Source organism: Pinus tabuliformis, chromosome 5_2 (genome assembly GCF_031772625.1).
Source record: "Pinus tabuliformis cultivar Carrire ecotype Pingquan chromosome 5_2, CPIR1, whole genome shotgun sequence".
In the NCBI taxonomy this organism is placed as follows: domain Eukaryota; kingdom Viridiplantae; phylum Streptophyta; class Pinopsida; order Pinales; family Pinaceae; genus Pinus; species Pinus tabuliformis.
This window is the reverse complement of record NC_142306.1, coordinates 416,772,374-416,789,475: the sequence shown is the minus strand read 5'-3', so window position 1 is coordinate 416,789,475 and position 17,102 is coordinate 416,772,374. Positions and strand designations below refer to the sequence as shown.

Below are 17,102 nucleotides of genomic sequence, written 5' to 3'. Positions count from 1 at the left end.
TTTTCTCCTTGCCTTTGCTGGAACTAGGAGCATCACCATCTCTTTCTGACTTCTTCACATCTCCTTTGCTTAAAGCATCTTCATCCTTGTTTGAGGGTTCACCTACATACCCAAGTCCTGATTTATCAAATGGAGATCTGTGATAGCTGAGCATGTCATCCAAAGCTTGAGAGCTCTTCATGATCTTGTTCATCCCTTCAACCTTCTTCCTGAGGAGGACAATCTCTTCTTCCAACTGTTCACATACATTGTTCTTCTTTGCAAGCTGTTCCTCAGTTTCTTCTTTGCTACGAGTAGCTTCAGCTGCTACTACTTTGAAGGAGATAATATCAGTCTTCATTTTGGAGATTTCTGCTTGATTGCTCTCCATTTTCTTTTCAGCTTCTTGTGCCTGTTTCCTGGCTTCTTGTAGTTCGGACTTAAGGGAGGAGACCTCTACCTTGTACTGTCCAATCTCTTCCACAAGCTTATTCACTCTCTTGTGTCTTTGTTCAAGTTGACTTGTCAAGGCATCTGCCTGCTTCTTTGCTTCATTCAGCTGATTTGTCATGGATATGACTTCTTCATGATGTTTCCTCTTGCATTGATCAAGCTCCTTCTTGAGCTTGGCAAGCTCTTCATCCCTTTCTTTTACTTGAAGCTTGATGAGGTCAAGCTTTTCACTTTCAGCTTCTATGATGGGTTCTTCTTGACTCATTGTCATGGTCAGTGCTCCCTTTGCATGAAGGTCATGCAGTCTGTCCCAAATATCCTTTGCTGATGAATATTTCCCTAGATTCTTCTTCACAGAATCAGGCAGTCCATCCAAGATAGTCTTTGCTGCTTGTGCATCATACTCCATGGATTCTTTATCCTTCTTGCTGTCATCAATCACTGACTCCCAGACTTCAATCCCCTCAGACATTAGGAAAGCCCTCATCATTATTTCCCATACATCAAAGTTTCCATCAAACTTTGGAACCTCAAATACAATGCTTTCAAACAGATTGCCTTCTAGTTTAGTAGAGGAGGGAGACACATTTTTAACAGGCTTGGAGGCTTTCTTCTTTGACCTTGCCATTCTTTTCTAGGCTTCAAATACTTGACTGTGTTTTTTTTAATCACTGACTGTTCCTTCAACAGTATCACAGAAAAAAAACTTGAGAAATACCTGAATCCCTTTGGCTGAAACTTCACACTGCTGGAGAGCCTTCACTGCTGCAACAAGAGTCCTTCCTTCAGCATCTTTGAGCCTTCAAAGAGCCTGGACTAGCTCTGATACCACTGTTGGGTATTTTTCAGTGGGGAAAATACCAAAAACCAATCATGCAAATACCACAGAGCCAATGCTCTGTTTCATTTCTTCCAGGACCTTTGCACAGGCGAAGCTAATAAAACCAAATGACTCATAACAGTCCATTACACAGCATAAAAACATTTCTATTGCTTAAAATATAAAGCCTCATACAAACATTCATCCTCTTTGCTGAGAGGAATTCACCAAAAACAATATTAAACAAAAACTCTGTTTTCACCGTGAGAAATTACTGAGCTGGGTTTACTGCTGTAAATCCCCTTTTACATTCACTGCTGTGAAAAACAACTTACTGCTGTAATAAAAGTTTACATAAGTTTACTGCTGTAATAAAATTTACACAGGGTTACAAAAAATCGCTCAACCATTTTCTTTATGCACTGATGTGCAAAACCACACATGGTTTTTGGCTTTTACTGCATCTTCGTTTTACAATGCTCCACACAAAAATTTAACCCACGAGCTCTTTTCATTTGGCTCACACTATTCTCTTTCGCTGCTGCGCTCTTACATATCTCCCATGTGCAACAATAACATTACACATTCATATGCGCTCCACACTTTTTCATATAATGGTGTAATAAAATTTTACACATCCTTCTGTAAAAATAATTTTACACCTCCCTGGTTCCTTTTGTTGCACTGTGCCTTATATGAAATACACTAGTCAACATACATAAAAAAAACTTACTTCAAACATATGCACTCATCCTTTTTGTTCCTCTGGTTGTTTTTCGCTGCAGCGAACCAGGTTCTTTTTCTTCCCGCGTGCCAAATGTTACCACACTCTCCACATTCTTTCCATGTTCTTTTTACAACCTCCGCCCGCTCTCGTTTTACAAAAAATATGGTCAACACAATAAAAAACTTGACATTTTTCAATGTGTATGCCATATATTAAAACATAACACATAACGTGTATACCAAAGCAAAACAATGCATGCCGTATAAACTTAAATGGCTTACCCACTTTCTTAAATTTGATTTGACTCTTTTGCAGGCAGGAGTGGCGGTCAACTAGACTTGTTTTTTTTACTCCACGTAAATGTTTAATGTTGCCCGTATGCAGGTTTGGACAATCAATGGTGGAGAGCGCCGGAGCAGATCGGACGGCGGAGATCAATATCGGAAGCCACCTTGTTGCTGAGCTTTACCTCCCGATGGGTCAAAGTTGCCTACGTCAGGCGAGAGCCACGTGCCTGCACCAAAACGCATCGGAGCAACGAATACGGAAACTGCTTTTCATGGGAAGGCGGTGCGATGAGCTCTGGGCGGTTTTGAGGTTTTCAATCTGGCGGTTTTGGAGAGCGCAGTACGGCTGCGTTGAAATTACATTTTCAACATCACTGATATTCAGTATCTGACATCTAATTTAATTTATTGACGAAACACATAAACGAGATCTGACAACTTTGTTACAGCGTATATGTGATGATTAATACCTGCACAGGCATCATGCTCGCGAGTTGGATACCACTTAATGTTGTTGTTTGGCGTCCTGAATGTGACCCTTTCCATCCAAACCCTTTTTGAAAAATTTCGTGAGATATTCTCCGAAAGAAGCTCCCTGGTACAATGGAGGATGCTGCTCGTCTATCAATTCTCTCCTGGGTAACACCACCACATCACGGGGTGGGGCGCAAAACACGGCCCATGACATTCTTGAGCGGTCCTTGTGCACCATGCCCCTGTGTTCAATGCTCTTGTATTTCCCATTGCTCAATATCTGTTCATCAACATACCAATTATTAACCTCTAACAGGAACAACAATCTTGGATACATTGAATATGGTTACGCTATTAGCCTAGTGTTATTAAGATCCCATATATACTGTGTAATGATATTGGAATTTGACTGTTTTAAAGTCTTATTTTGGGAGGATGAAATGGTTGGCACCATGGGTATTATCTTTTTTCAGAGATAGGCCTAAATTATTCTAATAAATTACTGATTTAAAATGATTAATAATAATAATAATAATAAAATTTAAAAAAGGAAGGTGCGGATCAAACCAAGGTTTGGATGTGTGAACGTACCTCCATCTGATCGGCAATATTCACAACCAGAGCACCTGGAACGCACTGGACATCAATCCAACCTCCATTTTTGCGAATTTGCAGGCCTGGGGTTTGGTCATGAAGAAGAATTGTGAGGACGTTGGGATCAGAATGGGGAGCCAGTCCCACCACCAGATCCGGCTGAGGACATGGTGGATAGTAGTTCATTCTTATATACAGCTGCTTCCTCTCCCCTCCTACGCTCTCGTTCAGAGAGTTTTCAGTCTCTAGGCCCAGATCACGCGACAGTGACTCCATCAGCAGTTCGAATAATTTCGACACCTCTCTGCTGTATTCATCCATAGATTCCCTGCAACCACAAAATTCTTCATCAGACATCTTAGGCTCCCCTGAATTCCCATAGAAATAGAGTATACATAGATAAAAATTTTGAAAGAAAATGAGGATATACGTAAAATCAGAGAGTTTTGTGGGCCATTTGCTCATATCCCTCAAATCAGGAGGCCAAATAGCGTTAGAGTAATAGTCTCCCCAATCCAACTTAGCCTCTGAATCTGGCCAATATCCAAGTTTGCTGCCATAGCCGTTGGGATTCTGTGGTTCGTTAGCGTATGCTTCCTTCTCCTCAGTGGCAAGTTGAAAGAACGTCTTGCCCGCTGCTTGCACTCGAGCAATAAGAGAGTCAGGGATGCCATGATTAATAATCTGGAAGAAGCCCCAATTCTCTGAAGCCCTTGAAATTTGTGCAGCGATGCTGTCATATTGATCCTTGCAGATTTGGTCGTGTTTCTCGGGGCTGAATGGTAGCTGTAAGTCGATAATGGGAACTTGGAAGCTGTTAGGATCATGGTGGGATTTTTCCACCGGTCTCACGTACTGGGGTGGAACCGTTTGGATTCCACTGTCTGCCAACGTCTGCACTCGCTTAAACGCCCAATTTTCCAAAGCCATCGTCTCTTGGTACACAAGTTTATGCTGAATGTGCAATTCAGAGCTTCTCCCTGAACAGATACGGAGAGAGAATAAGCGTTGTGCGGAGGGTATCTTGCTCAGCTATCTGTTGCTGTGCTATGGGAGAAAAATGAAGGTCTCTTTATGGGTAGTGTGAAGTTTCACACCAAGGTTATCAGACAGATTGAGGACCTTCAACGAATATAATTTTATTTTCAACCATTCAACGACATCAAACCCAAGAAATAGTATCGTGAGTCTTTCAGCCTTTTGAGTTATCCCATAAATATATTTGGAATTTGGAAAAGGTTAAATATCAAATCCAAAAAATAGTATTTGGGCTTTTTAGTTTTGGTAAAGATTTTACATAAATATATTTAACCATTAAAAAAAATGTGCGGTTTTTAATGTTAATATCATTCTCATAAAGAAAATCGATTTGTGTGTTTTACCGATTACAAAAACATTAAGAAAATGGGGTATAGATTAGGTGATCAAATCAAGGGCTACCTCATATTTCTTTGTATAAATAAGTTTTCGAGTTTCAGGAATTTGATTTTTTATTTTTTAATATCTTTAGAGTGATTGCAAGCCTCAGTTAGAATCTAAATTACTCAATCTCTTGTTTATGAGTCTTGAAGAGACCTTTTATGCGTCAAAACTTACTTACTTTACATAACTAAATGAGTAACATTTAATTTTGGAATAATGATAATTTAATTAAAATCTATATTTCATTTTTCAATAGGGTGGTGGGCCAAAGGGCAAGTGGGTTTGGCATGCTCGTCACCCGTCACCCCACCGATATTATAAGTTATTAATAGGGGTGGCATGGTCTGCCCTCCCCCAGCGTGAGTATGTGAAATAAATTGTATTGTTTCCTAGAGTGTTTTGTTAAGCTCATAGCATGTACCTTATCTATGTAATTACTCTGTTACTTTGTTGCAGGTGGGATTTTTCATTCCTCTTTAGTGTTAGGAAAGGGGTTATGGTTGTATTTATTAACCTAGACTTCAAAGTTAGAGATGGGGATATCTTATTTTGAATTGACATGTCATTGATAGCATGCTGGTGGGGGCGAGATCTTATTCTGAATTGACATGTCAATGGTAGCATGTTGGTGGGGGCTTTCAATTGTTGCAGTTCCTTGTTTTTCTGGGTTAGTTTGGGAGGCGTGTGCCAAGCTGGTTTCAAAATTGTTGATAAACTAGTAGGCTCAAGCTTTACAGTAGCTAATCAAGTTGTCATTATGGACGGTTGGTTGAGTCATTTTGTGTGCAACTTGGGTTCAACAACACTAAGTTGCTTTATCTTTGGCATGCATTCATGGATTCCAATAGGTATTTTTTCTTATCTTCCCTAATATTACTATTTTCATTTCTTTTGTCTGTCTTGGGTATGGAGTAGCATTCTCGGAAGAGTATGTGCAGGGGTTTGTTGCTTGTTTTGATATACTTATACTAGGAGGCTCTATTATCTAGGGAGAGGATTCATAAATTTTATCTATGGTTCTTTTATCCCTCCGCTGAGGGGATTGTGGAATTTTTCTATTGGTGAAAGTTATGGAAGGTGGGGCTGGACCCGAGTTTTTAATTATTTTTTGATGTTTGGTCATTTTGGGGTACTTGTAGCAAGTCATACCATTTTTTGTAGATTTTTGTAGTGAGGAGGGTAGGTCTTCCTAAGCCTTCGATCTTTGTTTTCAATCTCGAGGTGTGGTCTATAGAGTGGGAATTTGTAACAACCCTAGTGAAAATTCAATGTAATAAAAGTTAATAAAGGTGAAAATAATAACCACGATTTATGGGACACTTATTCCAAGTTGAATGTTGGGCAAGACATCCTAGGGGGTGTTCATTTGGTTATTAATGGCTAAGGAAATTGGCAAAAGCAATGACTAAGGCTTTGGAAAGGCAAAATGGCATTTTTGGCACATATATTTATGAAAATAATTGAAATTAGGAGAGTTTGCATGTGAGGAGGAAATTGAAGGAAATTAATGGAAAATGAAGAAAATATAGGCCTCATTCATAAAAGGGCTTATGACGATTAGTTGGTAACCTTTTGTCAATTGAGGTTTGGAGCTCTCTCATTATTCTCTCTCTCTCTCTCTCTCTCTCTCTCTCTCACTCTTGGACACTTAGAGTTTTCTTGGAGCACTTTGGCATTAGATCAAGAAAGGAAAAGAAGGAAAAAGGAATCAAAGATCAAGAAGGGAAAGGCAAGATTAAGTAGCTACTGCAAGATTCATTGCAAGGATCGATTTGCATGTGTATTTTCGTTGCTAGATTTGGCATGCATGGGTTCTTTTGTTGTTGTGGCATGGGTTTTGCTAGGTGTAACAGTGTTTTCAACTTAGCCTTTCCATTTTCGGATAGCCGTGGTGTGATGGGGTTCTCATGTTTTGGTTGAGCTAGAATGTCGGATGGATTCGAAGCTGAGTGGGGTGGATCCCCGAATGATAAAGCACATGGCCTAGTGGTCCCTGAATCGAACTGTGGATCATGGTTAAGCCACTGGCCTAGTGACCCTTGAGCCAAACTGTGGGTTGCGGTAAAGCCAGGCTTGTGTTGCCGCGGTGGGCCAACAAATCCTTGTTGGTGAATAGCAGGATATACGGTAAAGCAAAGAGGTTATTTTCTCTACTTTAGGCATAGTAATCCCAAGTTTGGGATATGCAGTAAAGCCTAGAAAGTGGGTCTCGGTTTAGGGCCTAGTGATCTGGGTTTAGATTGCGGTAAAGCCTGAGAGACTAGGAGACATGAAAATTCCCCACGATGTAGGTGGAGAAATCTGGTGGCATCCATGCTTGTTTGACCTAGTGATCAGGTGGAGATCATTGATCCGGATTTAAATAGGAACGCAACAAATTACAGAGATAACCATATACACAAAGATGCAGCGGAAATAATACTTCATTTCATTAATGGAAAATACTGAAATATGCTTACAACCAGAAATGGAAATAGACCAGCTAGGGCGATGGTAGCTTATCTCTGAGAAGAGATGTGATGGCTACATGCCTCTGAACTGTGTTACAATGAGGCTCGAAGGCCTATTTATTGTTGAGAAACAATGGGAAAACCCTTAACATTCCAAAACCTAACCCTAGGAGATGAAACGCCAAATTGTGGGCCCCGTTTGGGGTAAATTGGTACATCAATTTCCCGGGGTCGTAACTTTGGCATATGATCTCCGTTTGACGCGTACAATAGCTCATTAGAAAGATCTATCCGAGCACTATCATTGTTGGAATGGGCAACATTGGTTCCCATGATGCCCCTGGATTCCCCAAAAAACGTCGTTTAGGGCCTCAAAACGGCTCCGGAAGTTCAGGACCCGAAAAACTGCTAAAAATAGTAAGTTGTGCTACAATTAAGGAAACTGAAAATGCTGAGAAAGACAATGGTGGGGGTCCAGGTGGACTTGGCAGGTGGCCACCAATATCCACCTGGAACATTCCTCCCCCCTTAGGAAGCAATGGTCCCCATTGCATTGAGCTCCTCCATGATATGAGGAAACTTCTGTTGAACTTGTTCCCTGGTGAGCCACTTGCCCTGCTGAAGGAGTTGGCCTGCTTTGACAACTCGATACAGTTGGATATTCTGTTGGCGAGTGTTCTTGATCTGTGTGTCCATGATTCGATCAGTTGCAGCTTGTTCCATGCAATCTGGATTTAATTCTGTGGGTTTGAGCTGTTCTGCAATGTCGGATGTGTCTAGCAATGGTGGAAAGTATGGCCGAAGGCGGTTCACATTGAACACTGGGTGCAGGCCAAGGAATGGGGGAATGCTGAGCTCAAATGCATTGTCTCCCATAGCCTTAGTAATGGTGTAAGGACCATATCGGAGTGGTCTCAATTTCCGATAGGCTCCAGTAAGGCATTCCTTTTGCAAATGCAACCAGACTTTGTCGCCCACCTGAAACTTGTGTGGCACCCAATGTTGATCATGTCGCTACTTGTACTTGGCATTTGATTTCTCAAGAATGTCATGGACCTGCTGGCGAATATGTTGGATGCGCTCAATGAAGCTGGTGGCCTTATCTGTTTCGGACTGGACATGAGCTGAATTCATGTGAGTAGCTGCAAGTGGCATGGCCACATCAATGGGGCATAGTGGCTGGAATCCCAAGCCCACCTGAAAAGGGCTATGGCCAGTGGAGCTGTGAAGAGCTCGGTTGTAGCTGTGCTGAACATAGGGGAGGCTCTCGTCCCATGTGCGTGGATGCTTTGAGTTATACATGCGCAGAATGTGCACAATCATCCTATTGACAACCTCTGTCTGGCCATCAGTTTGAGGATGGAAGGCTGTGGACTTCGTGAGTTTGGTGTCCAGCATTGACCAGAGACTGGACCAAAATGTGCTGAGAAACCGACTGTCCCGATCTGAGATGATAGACTGTGGGATCCCAAAGTGCACCCACACTCGTTCAAAGAAGAGTTTAGCAGTGGCTTCTGCTGTGATATTCTTCTTGCAGGCCACCATAATGGCCATCTTCGAGAACCTGTCGACGACCACAAAAACACAATCATTTCGATGCTTAGTGGAAGGAAGGCCTGACATGTAATCCATGGAGATGGATTCCCAAGGTCGACTAGGGGTAGGCAACGGGGTATAGAGGTCGTGCTTCTTAATGGTCGGTTTGGCAATGGCACAGGCAGTATATGATCGGATGTACTTCCCAACATCCTGTCGAAGATTCGGCCAATAGAAATAATTTTGCAGTACTGCCACTGTTTTCTCGACCCCGAAATGCCTAGCAGCCCGACTGTAGTGTGCTTCCCAAATCATCTTGGCACGCTCGCTTGAAGGAACACAAAGGTGACCGAGGTGGCATAATAGGGCATCCTGGAGGTGAAAATCTGCAACATGCCGACCCTCCAAGAGTGTCTGGTATGTGTGGCCGAATTCTGGGTCGCTTTTGTAGAGAAGTGGCCAATCAGAAGTCTCGTGCCCACAAGAGTTGAGCACGGTGGTCAGCGCCATGATCGGTGGTCGACTGAGGCAATCTGCAACATTATTGGTGCTGCCCTTTTTATACTTGATATTCAAGTGAAACTGTTGCAGGTATGTAGACCACTTCTGATGGCGATAATTCTGTAATTTCCCTTGGGTCTGTATGAACTGCAGGGGTCGGTGGTCTGTGTGGATGACCGTTTCCTTCCCCAAAATGTAATGCTTCCATTGTCGGCAGGCCTGTACAATGGAATACATCTCTTTATCATAAGTGGGGTACTTCCGGACTGTGTCTGAAAGTGTTTCACTGTGATATGCCACTGGATGTCCATGTTGAGTAAGGACTGCCCCAATAGCATAGTCAGAGGCATCTGTCTCAACCTCAAATGGTTGTTGTAAATCTGGTAACGCGAGCACTGGTGCCGTGCAGAGGCGATCCTTCAACTCCCTGAATGCCTTCCGTTGAGATTCAGACCAAAAGAATTTTGCTTTCGCCCCTCCCTTGGTGACTTGACTCAAGGGCCAAGAAATATGAGAAAACCCCAGCACAAACCTACGGTAGAAGTTGGCAAGACCTAGAAAGCTGCGGAGCTCTGTTAGAGTGGTTGGAGAGGGCCAATCCCGAATGACTTGGACCTTGGCTGGATCGACATGCACCCCCTGTTCATCAATGATGTATCCCAGATACTGAACCTGGGTCATGCCAAAAGTGCATTTCTCCAAATTGGCACATAGCTTGTGTTGCCGCAGTGTTTGGAGAACCTGTCGGATGTGGTGGAGGTGCTCTTCCCAACTCTGGCTGAAGATCAGAATGTCATCCAAGTATACTACTACAAAGGAGTTGGTGAATGGCCGCAAGATGTCATCCATTAGCCTCATAAAGGTTGCAGGAGCATTCGTTAATCCGAAAGGCATGACCAACCATTCGAAGAGGCTCTCCTTGGATTTGAAGGCAGTCTTCCACACATCTGAGGGTTCGATTAGTACCTGGTGATATCCTGACTTCAGATCGATCTTGCTGAAATATTTCGCCCCCTTTAGTTGGTCTAGGAGGTCATCAATCTGCGGGATCGGGTACCTATTACGGACAGTGATCTTGTTCAGCGCCCGATAGTCAATAGAGAGTCTCCACGTCGCATCCTTCTTCTGTACCAACACGATCGGGCTCCCACAGGGCGATGAACTCAGACGGATGTGACCTTTCTGCAGGAGCTCCTGAATCTGCCTCTTGATTTCATTGTTCTCCAGAACGGAGCGCCGATAAATTGGTCCATTGGGTAGCAGCGCACCTGGGGTTAGATCGATGGAGTGCTTGACTTGACAGTGCAAAGGAACCCCTGTCGGGGAGGTGAAGATGTCTTCGTACTCCTCCACAATCTTGTCCATTTGTAGCTGTCGTGCAGAGGGACCCCGTTTGGAGGCCGCGACCACTGTATTCTTCTTCCCTTGAGGGCGTATCATCAGGAAAACAAATTTCCTGGTTTTGGAAATGATCTTACTGCATTGTTTTGCAGTAATCAAAGAGATGGCGGCAGGTGGTGCTACCTCTAGTATCCTGAACAACTTATTTCCCAATGTAATAATAACAGCACGGGGCCTTGATTCATACACAGCATGTCGCTTCCACAAGTATGGTTGCCCTAGTAATACATCACAAACTTCAAGGGGAGCAATGTCACACAATACCTCATCCGTGAAGGGCTTGATGTTGTATGGAAGGCGACATTGCTGACTCACGCGAAAATCTCACCCTTGGTGAAGCCACCCAATGGTGTATGGTTGTGGATGTGCTGTGGTCGGTAAGCCCAACCGCTTCACGACCTTTGCCGAAATGAGGTTCTTTTGACTCCCGCTATCAACAATGAACTGTATCGGGGAGCCCTTTACCCACATCTGGGAGTGGAAGAGACGCTCCTCCTCCTCTGGATCTTCGGGTTCATTTTTCTGGATCTTTGCGGTAGCAACAGTGGCGCTGGGATCCGCATCAATGATCTGCTTCCCTTTTTCATACCCCTTATCGGGTTCTGACTCAGAGTCGGAACATGCATCTGATTCTGAAACCTTTATCTCAGCCACCAGTGACTGCTTGGCCCGACACTCACTTGTGTTGTGAGTGGAGCTCTTATGGAACTCGCACCATTTTCCAGTATCCTTTCTCGGCTTCGCGGCGTTGTTCTTTGCTTGCAACTTCGGCTGGTTGTCTTGGGCTGTCCCGCCTTGGCTCTGTCCTTTGTTCTGTGGTTTAGGGGCACCTTTCCCCTGCTTTCGATTCGCAGATCCAAAGTCTCGCTTCTTTTGTTTAAACTTCTGCTTGACCTTGACAGCATATCGGTATGCTGCACCGAGCGAGGGGATGTTTAGGAATTGTATTTCTTCCTGGATGTACTTGTGCAGGCAGCCACGGTATTTGAGTATCAAATGTTGCTCCGAATCCTTGATACCCAACTTTGTGCGAAGGGTATGGAAAAGATTGGTGAACTCCGGCACGTCTTGGTCCCTTCCCTGCCGCAGCGTGGTCCACTTTATGTATTCATCCTCATAGCTTCCGACAGGGTAGTACTGCTCCTTGATGGCATCTCGGAACGAATCCCAGGTGGGTGCGGCTGAAAATAGTGAGCCAGTACTTTCATCCTTCTGCTCGCAGTAGGTTTCCCACCAGTCCTTGACGTGGGGGGCTGCTTTGAGAAGAGCAAAAACAATCTTTTCCCGACTCGAAAATTCATGAACAGAAAAATAACCCTCTAGCAGATTTAACCATTTATCTACGGCATCGGCGTCTACCTGACCCTCGAATATGGGGATTTCGAAATTAACTTGTACCTTAAAGGGTGTGGCGTTTCCAGAGGAGCTGCTGGAAGCCGATGCGCCGCTTCTGGGTAGCCGCTGAAGGATCTGGGCAAAGCTGTCCATCATCGCGTTCCGTTGTCGCTCGAGGGCTTCTTCGAGCAAGATTTTGATGGGATCTCCTGCCCCCTCGTCTTTATTCTCGTCCGCCATGGGAGGTCGTCGGGATTTGCGAGGCTGGTCTTGCAAAGGTTCAACCAGTTCAAGCCCTAACTCCTTATATCCCGACCTTGTTGGGGACATGCAAAGAAAAACAGAGAAAAAGCAGACCGCTCTGATACCACTGATCCGGATTTAAACAGGAACGCAACAAATTACAGAGATAACCATATACACAAAGATGCAGCGGAAATAATACTTCATTTCATTAATGGAAAATACTGAAATATGCTTACAACCAGAAATGGAAATAGACCAGCTAGGGTGATGGTAGCTTATCTCTGAGAAGAGATGTGATGGCTACATGCCTCTGAACTGTGTTACAATGAGGCTCGAAGGCCTATTTATTGTTGAGAAACAATGGAAAAACCCTTAACATTCCAAAACCTAACCCTAGGAGATGAAACGCCAAACTGTGGGCCCCGTTTGGGGTAAATTGGTACATCAATTTCCCGGGGTCGTAACTTTGGCATATGATCTCCGTTTGACGCGTACAATAGCTCATTAGAAAGATCTATCCGAGCACTATCATTGTTGGAACGGGCAACATTGGTCCCCATGTTGCCCCTGGATTCCCTAAAAAACGTCGTTTAGGGCCTCAAAATGGCTCCGGAAGTTCAGGACCCGAAAAACTGCTAAAAATAGTAAGTTGTGCTACAATTAAGGAAACTGAAAATGCTGAGAAAGACAATGGTGGGGGTCCAGGTGGACTTGGCAGGTGGCCACCAATATCCACCTGGATCAATCATGGTAAAGCCCATTATGATGTGTTCACTGTGTTGGCCTAGTGATTTGGGATGGATTAGGGTAAAGCCTGGTTTCTCTTAATGAGGGTGAGGTCGTATAGCCTTGGTATGCCCTGGTTGGTTCTTTTGGTTTGAATCCCACATTCAAGCTTGGAATATGGCACGGGGGTGAATGATTGAAGAAATATTTGGCTCAGGCATTCTATGGTCGGGTGGAACATGGAAGTCCCATCCCGAGTTTGGTTTTTGCATCATTAATGAAAGTTTATTTCTCCTTGTATTTCTATGAGAATTTTGATGGATTATATGTGGTCTATATGGATGTACTTTCATGAGTGTTTCTATTGTTATTATGTTTGTTATATGTGTGTTTTATGACAACATCTATCTATGACTCTCACCATGATTTTACTTGTAAATGAATGGATAATGTATCTATGGCCTAATAGATGGTAATGTAGCAAATGACTTAAGGGAACAATGGTTCTTAGTGATTCTTAGATAAGTACAAGATCCCTATGTTTGATTATGTTGGTTACACCTGTAGATTACATGCGTGCAACATGTTTGATGAAATTCCTATCTTAGCTAGTAGGGATCTAATTAAGGTCTTGTTTAACTTATTGCTTTTGTATCATTGTTTCCCTGTTCTTTTATTGATCCTAATTTATCATTCCATTCTAGGCAGTTACCTGGGCTCTGGGCCTGAAAAGGTGGCTCAAATCCCGGGGACGTTGGCACATAATTGGAAAAATGGGTCTCTGGACGCTGGAAGGGAGGCCTATGAGAGCGACTCTGGATTTTTGGACATTGTCATGCCTATAGCATGAGAATGACTGAGGGTTAACTTGGCCAAAACTTTAGTAGGACCCAAGGGCAAGCTGTCTGAAGTGTTGGATTGGTTCCTGAGGGTCTTGAAGCTGATCTTGAATGTTTGTGTGTTATGTTTCCATCGATTCCACTTTCGTAAGGTCACATAGGAGGTCAGATCCAATCATAGTAGCCTCTAATCGCATGTTTACCCCGGTTGGCATGGTTACTTGGGTAGATGTGGGAGGATGGTGTTACAGAGTGGTACCAGAGCATGGTTCACCCCTCAGACTAGATGGGCTATGTGTTGGTCATACATGTGTGTCAGTTGCATGTGTGACTCTTACACTTGCATTCCATGTGCTTGTTTTATGGCATAATGTTGATCATAGTTGTAGTAAGGTTCTCATGAGGAACTTGATGATTGATTTTGTGGAATGCATTGTCATGAGTGTATGACTAGTTACATATTGTTGTATGTTGCTTACATGTTATTATATGTTTATTGATTACCTTCTTGTATTTTTGATTACATGGTTCAGTCTTGTAGGTTTGGTTACAAGAATTGATCGCTTATGCTCGAATACCTGCATTTATGTGTATGTATAGTTGATTAGGAATTTATTATGCATGTTGATGGTTGCATGTGGCAATGTGTACAATGGAGTAATGGTTGTTGTCATGCATGATGTAATAGCATGCATTGTTGATATGGTCTTGCATTGATGACTGGACCCTAACTAGAATGATGTTTATGTGTTGATGCATTTATTTGTGTATGTCTATATGTTGTCATGGTCTTGTTATACATGTATCATGTTGATTTGTTGATCTTTCAGAAAAGGTATCCTCCCCAAGCTATGCTAAGGTATGTTTATTTATTGATATTTGGTTTAGCTAACATAGTATGCCTTGCAGGAAAGAGATCAAATGGCTAGCAAGGTGGTAGACTACGTAGAATCTCCCTATGCATCAGATGAGCAGTGTGGTGTGGGTCACTCTTCTGATTTGGCGAACATATTGAGAAGCTTGAAGGAAGAGATAAAGAGTTTTAAGGCATATAATAGCAGGATCATACAGTCACAAGAGAAACAAGTAGAGGTTAATGAAAAGATTCTTCAGAGTTTGTTAGACTTGTAGCAACAAGGGCCACTTCGGATCAGCCATGGACATGAGGATAAAACTATTGGGGCATACGGAAATAGGTCTCCTGGTAGACACAGGTTAGATAGATCTGACATGGTGAGAGATGGCAAGTTGTTGGACATTCCGAATAGGAGTGGTGATGAGTAAATGTACTATTCTAGTTCTGGTTCTGATAGACATCATGATTGTCATAGCTATCATCCTTACAGGAGGAATGATAGGGGATACTTACCAGATGAGTTTAAGAAAGCGAAGCCACCTACTTTTGATGGAGATGTGAAGAAATCAGAAGATGCAGAGGCTTGGATACTTGGGATGAACAAATTCTTTGAGTTGCATGAGTACACAGATAACATGAAGGCCAGAGTAGTGATCCTCAGCTTGAAAGGTAAAGAAAACATTTTGTGGTAAGCTGTTAAGTGGGTCAAAGACATCAGGACAGATGACTTGAGTTGGCAGGAGTTCAAGAGGTTTTTCAAGAAGAAGTACTTATCAGAGAGGTACTACAATAGTAAGGCCAAAGAGTTATATGAGCTAAAGATGGGATTAATGACAGATGAAGAGTACACGATCAAGTTTCTGGAGCTATTGAGGTATGTACCATATCTTACAGATGAGAAGGCTAAAGTTCAATGATTTGTCAGTGGTTTGCCATTATCATTTAGAGATCGGATTGAGTATGATGAGCCTCGGTAACTTGAGGAAGTCATTGGGAAACTGGAGCATTGCTACAAATAGTCAAAGCATAAGAATGAATCTTAGCAAGGATGGAAGGGAAAAGGCAAAGGTAAAGGTAAATGGCAGCCTAAGAGGACAAGGCCTCAGCATGTAGATGAGAAAGAAAATATGGCACTGCAAAATAAGTTTAATGCAGTTAGACAGGGGCATGAGTCGCAAGCAGCATAGAGGTGTTGGTATTGGTCAATTAGAGTATTGGACATGTGTCAAGGAACACATTAAGAGAGATTGTCCACATAATCGGGGTGCTAGGCATCCTATATATAGTGCGTAGGAGGCACAAACTATTAGGAATGTAGGGAAGCGTATTCCTCGCATTTATTTAGTCATGGACAACAAACATGCAGAGCATCAGGCATCTATCATTGAGATGGACGGTAAGCTTTGTGATCAAGTTATTTCTATTTTGATTGACCCTGGATCTAATTATGGCTATGTTAGTTCTGACTTCGTGGATAAGTGTGGGTTGAGTAAGGAATTGCATGTTGAGTCTTGGTTAGTATAATTGGCTACAAGTACAAAGAAGCGAGTTCATCATTGGGTAAGAGTTTGCTCATTTGATTTGAATGGTATACCCACCACAACACATCTAAATGTATTGCCATTGGGATCATACAATATGTTGTTGGGCATGGATTAGTTGTATCTTCATAAAACCAAGGTAGGTTGTTATGATAAAGCCATTGAGTGTGTTGATGACAATGGGGAACCAAGAGTCTTACAGGGTAAGAAGAAAGCCACATCAGTTAGGATGGTGACAATTATGCAAGCAAAGCATAGTCGTAGGAAAGGGTGTATGTTATTTGCAGTACACATTTATAGTGATAAGGGTAAGGAGGTTGAGGATGCAGATGCGTTGAGCAGGTACCCAACTTTTCAGCAGTTTCAGGATGTATTTCCGGAGGACATTACTGAATTGCCACCTCACAAGGAGGTAGAATTTTCTATTGAGTTAGTGCCAGGGGAAGCTCTAGCATCAAAAGCACCTTATAGGATGAGCACACCTGAGTTAGTTGAATTAAAGCTATAGTTGAAGGAAATGTTGGACAAGGGATACATTAGGCCAAGTGTATCACCTTGGGGCACACCGGTATTGTTTGTGAAGAAGAAATATGGAACTCTCAGATTATGCATTGACTACAGGCAGTTGAAAAAAGTGACCATTAAGAACATGTACCCTTTGCCAAGGATTGATGACTTGTTCGATCAGCTGAAGGGAGTAGTAGTGTTCTCAAAGATTGATCTAAGATCTAGATACCGTGAGGTACACATCAAAGAGGAGGAAATTTACAAGATAACGTTTTGGACCAGGTAAGGTAATTATGAGTTTGTTGTAGTTCCATTTGGGTTAACTAATGCTCCAACTATGTTTATGTGCTTGTTGAATAGTGTGTTTCATTCATATTTGGATAAGTTTGTTATTGTGTTCATTGATGA

The 17,102-nt window shown here is 42.7% G+C and overlaps 1 protein-coding gene across 1 annotated transcript; it reads right to left on the bottom strand.

Annotated features, from left to right (window-relative positions):
• Positions 1-2,646: 2,646 nt before the first annotated feature.
• On the bottom strand, positions 2,647-4,503 carry LOC149159327 (anthocyanin synthase-like). The gene is made up of 3 exons (XM_089433471.1): positions 3,765-4,503; positions 3,332-3,662; positions 2,647-3,020 (listed from the first exon to the last, which is right to left on the bottom strand). The coding sequence occupies exons 1-3, from the start codon at positions 4,262-4,264 to the stop codon at positions 2,772-2,774; spliced, it is 1,080 nt and encodes a 359-aa protein (XP_089289597.1). The 5' UTR covers positions 4,265-4,503; the 3' UTR covers positions 2,647-2,771.
• Between the last annotated feature and the right edge of the window lie 12,599 nt (positions 4,504-17,102).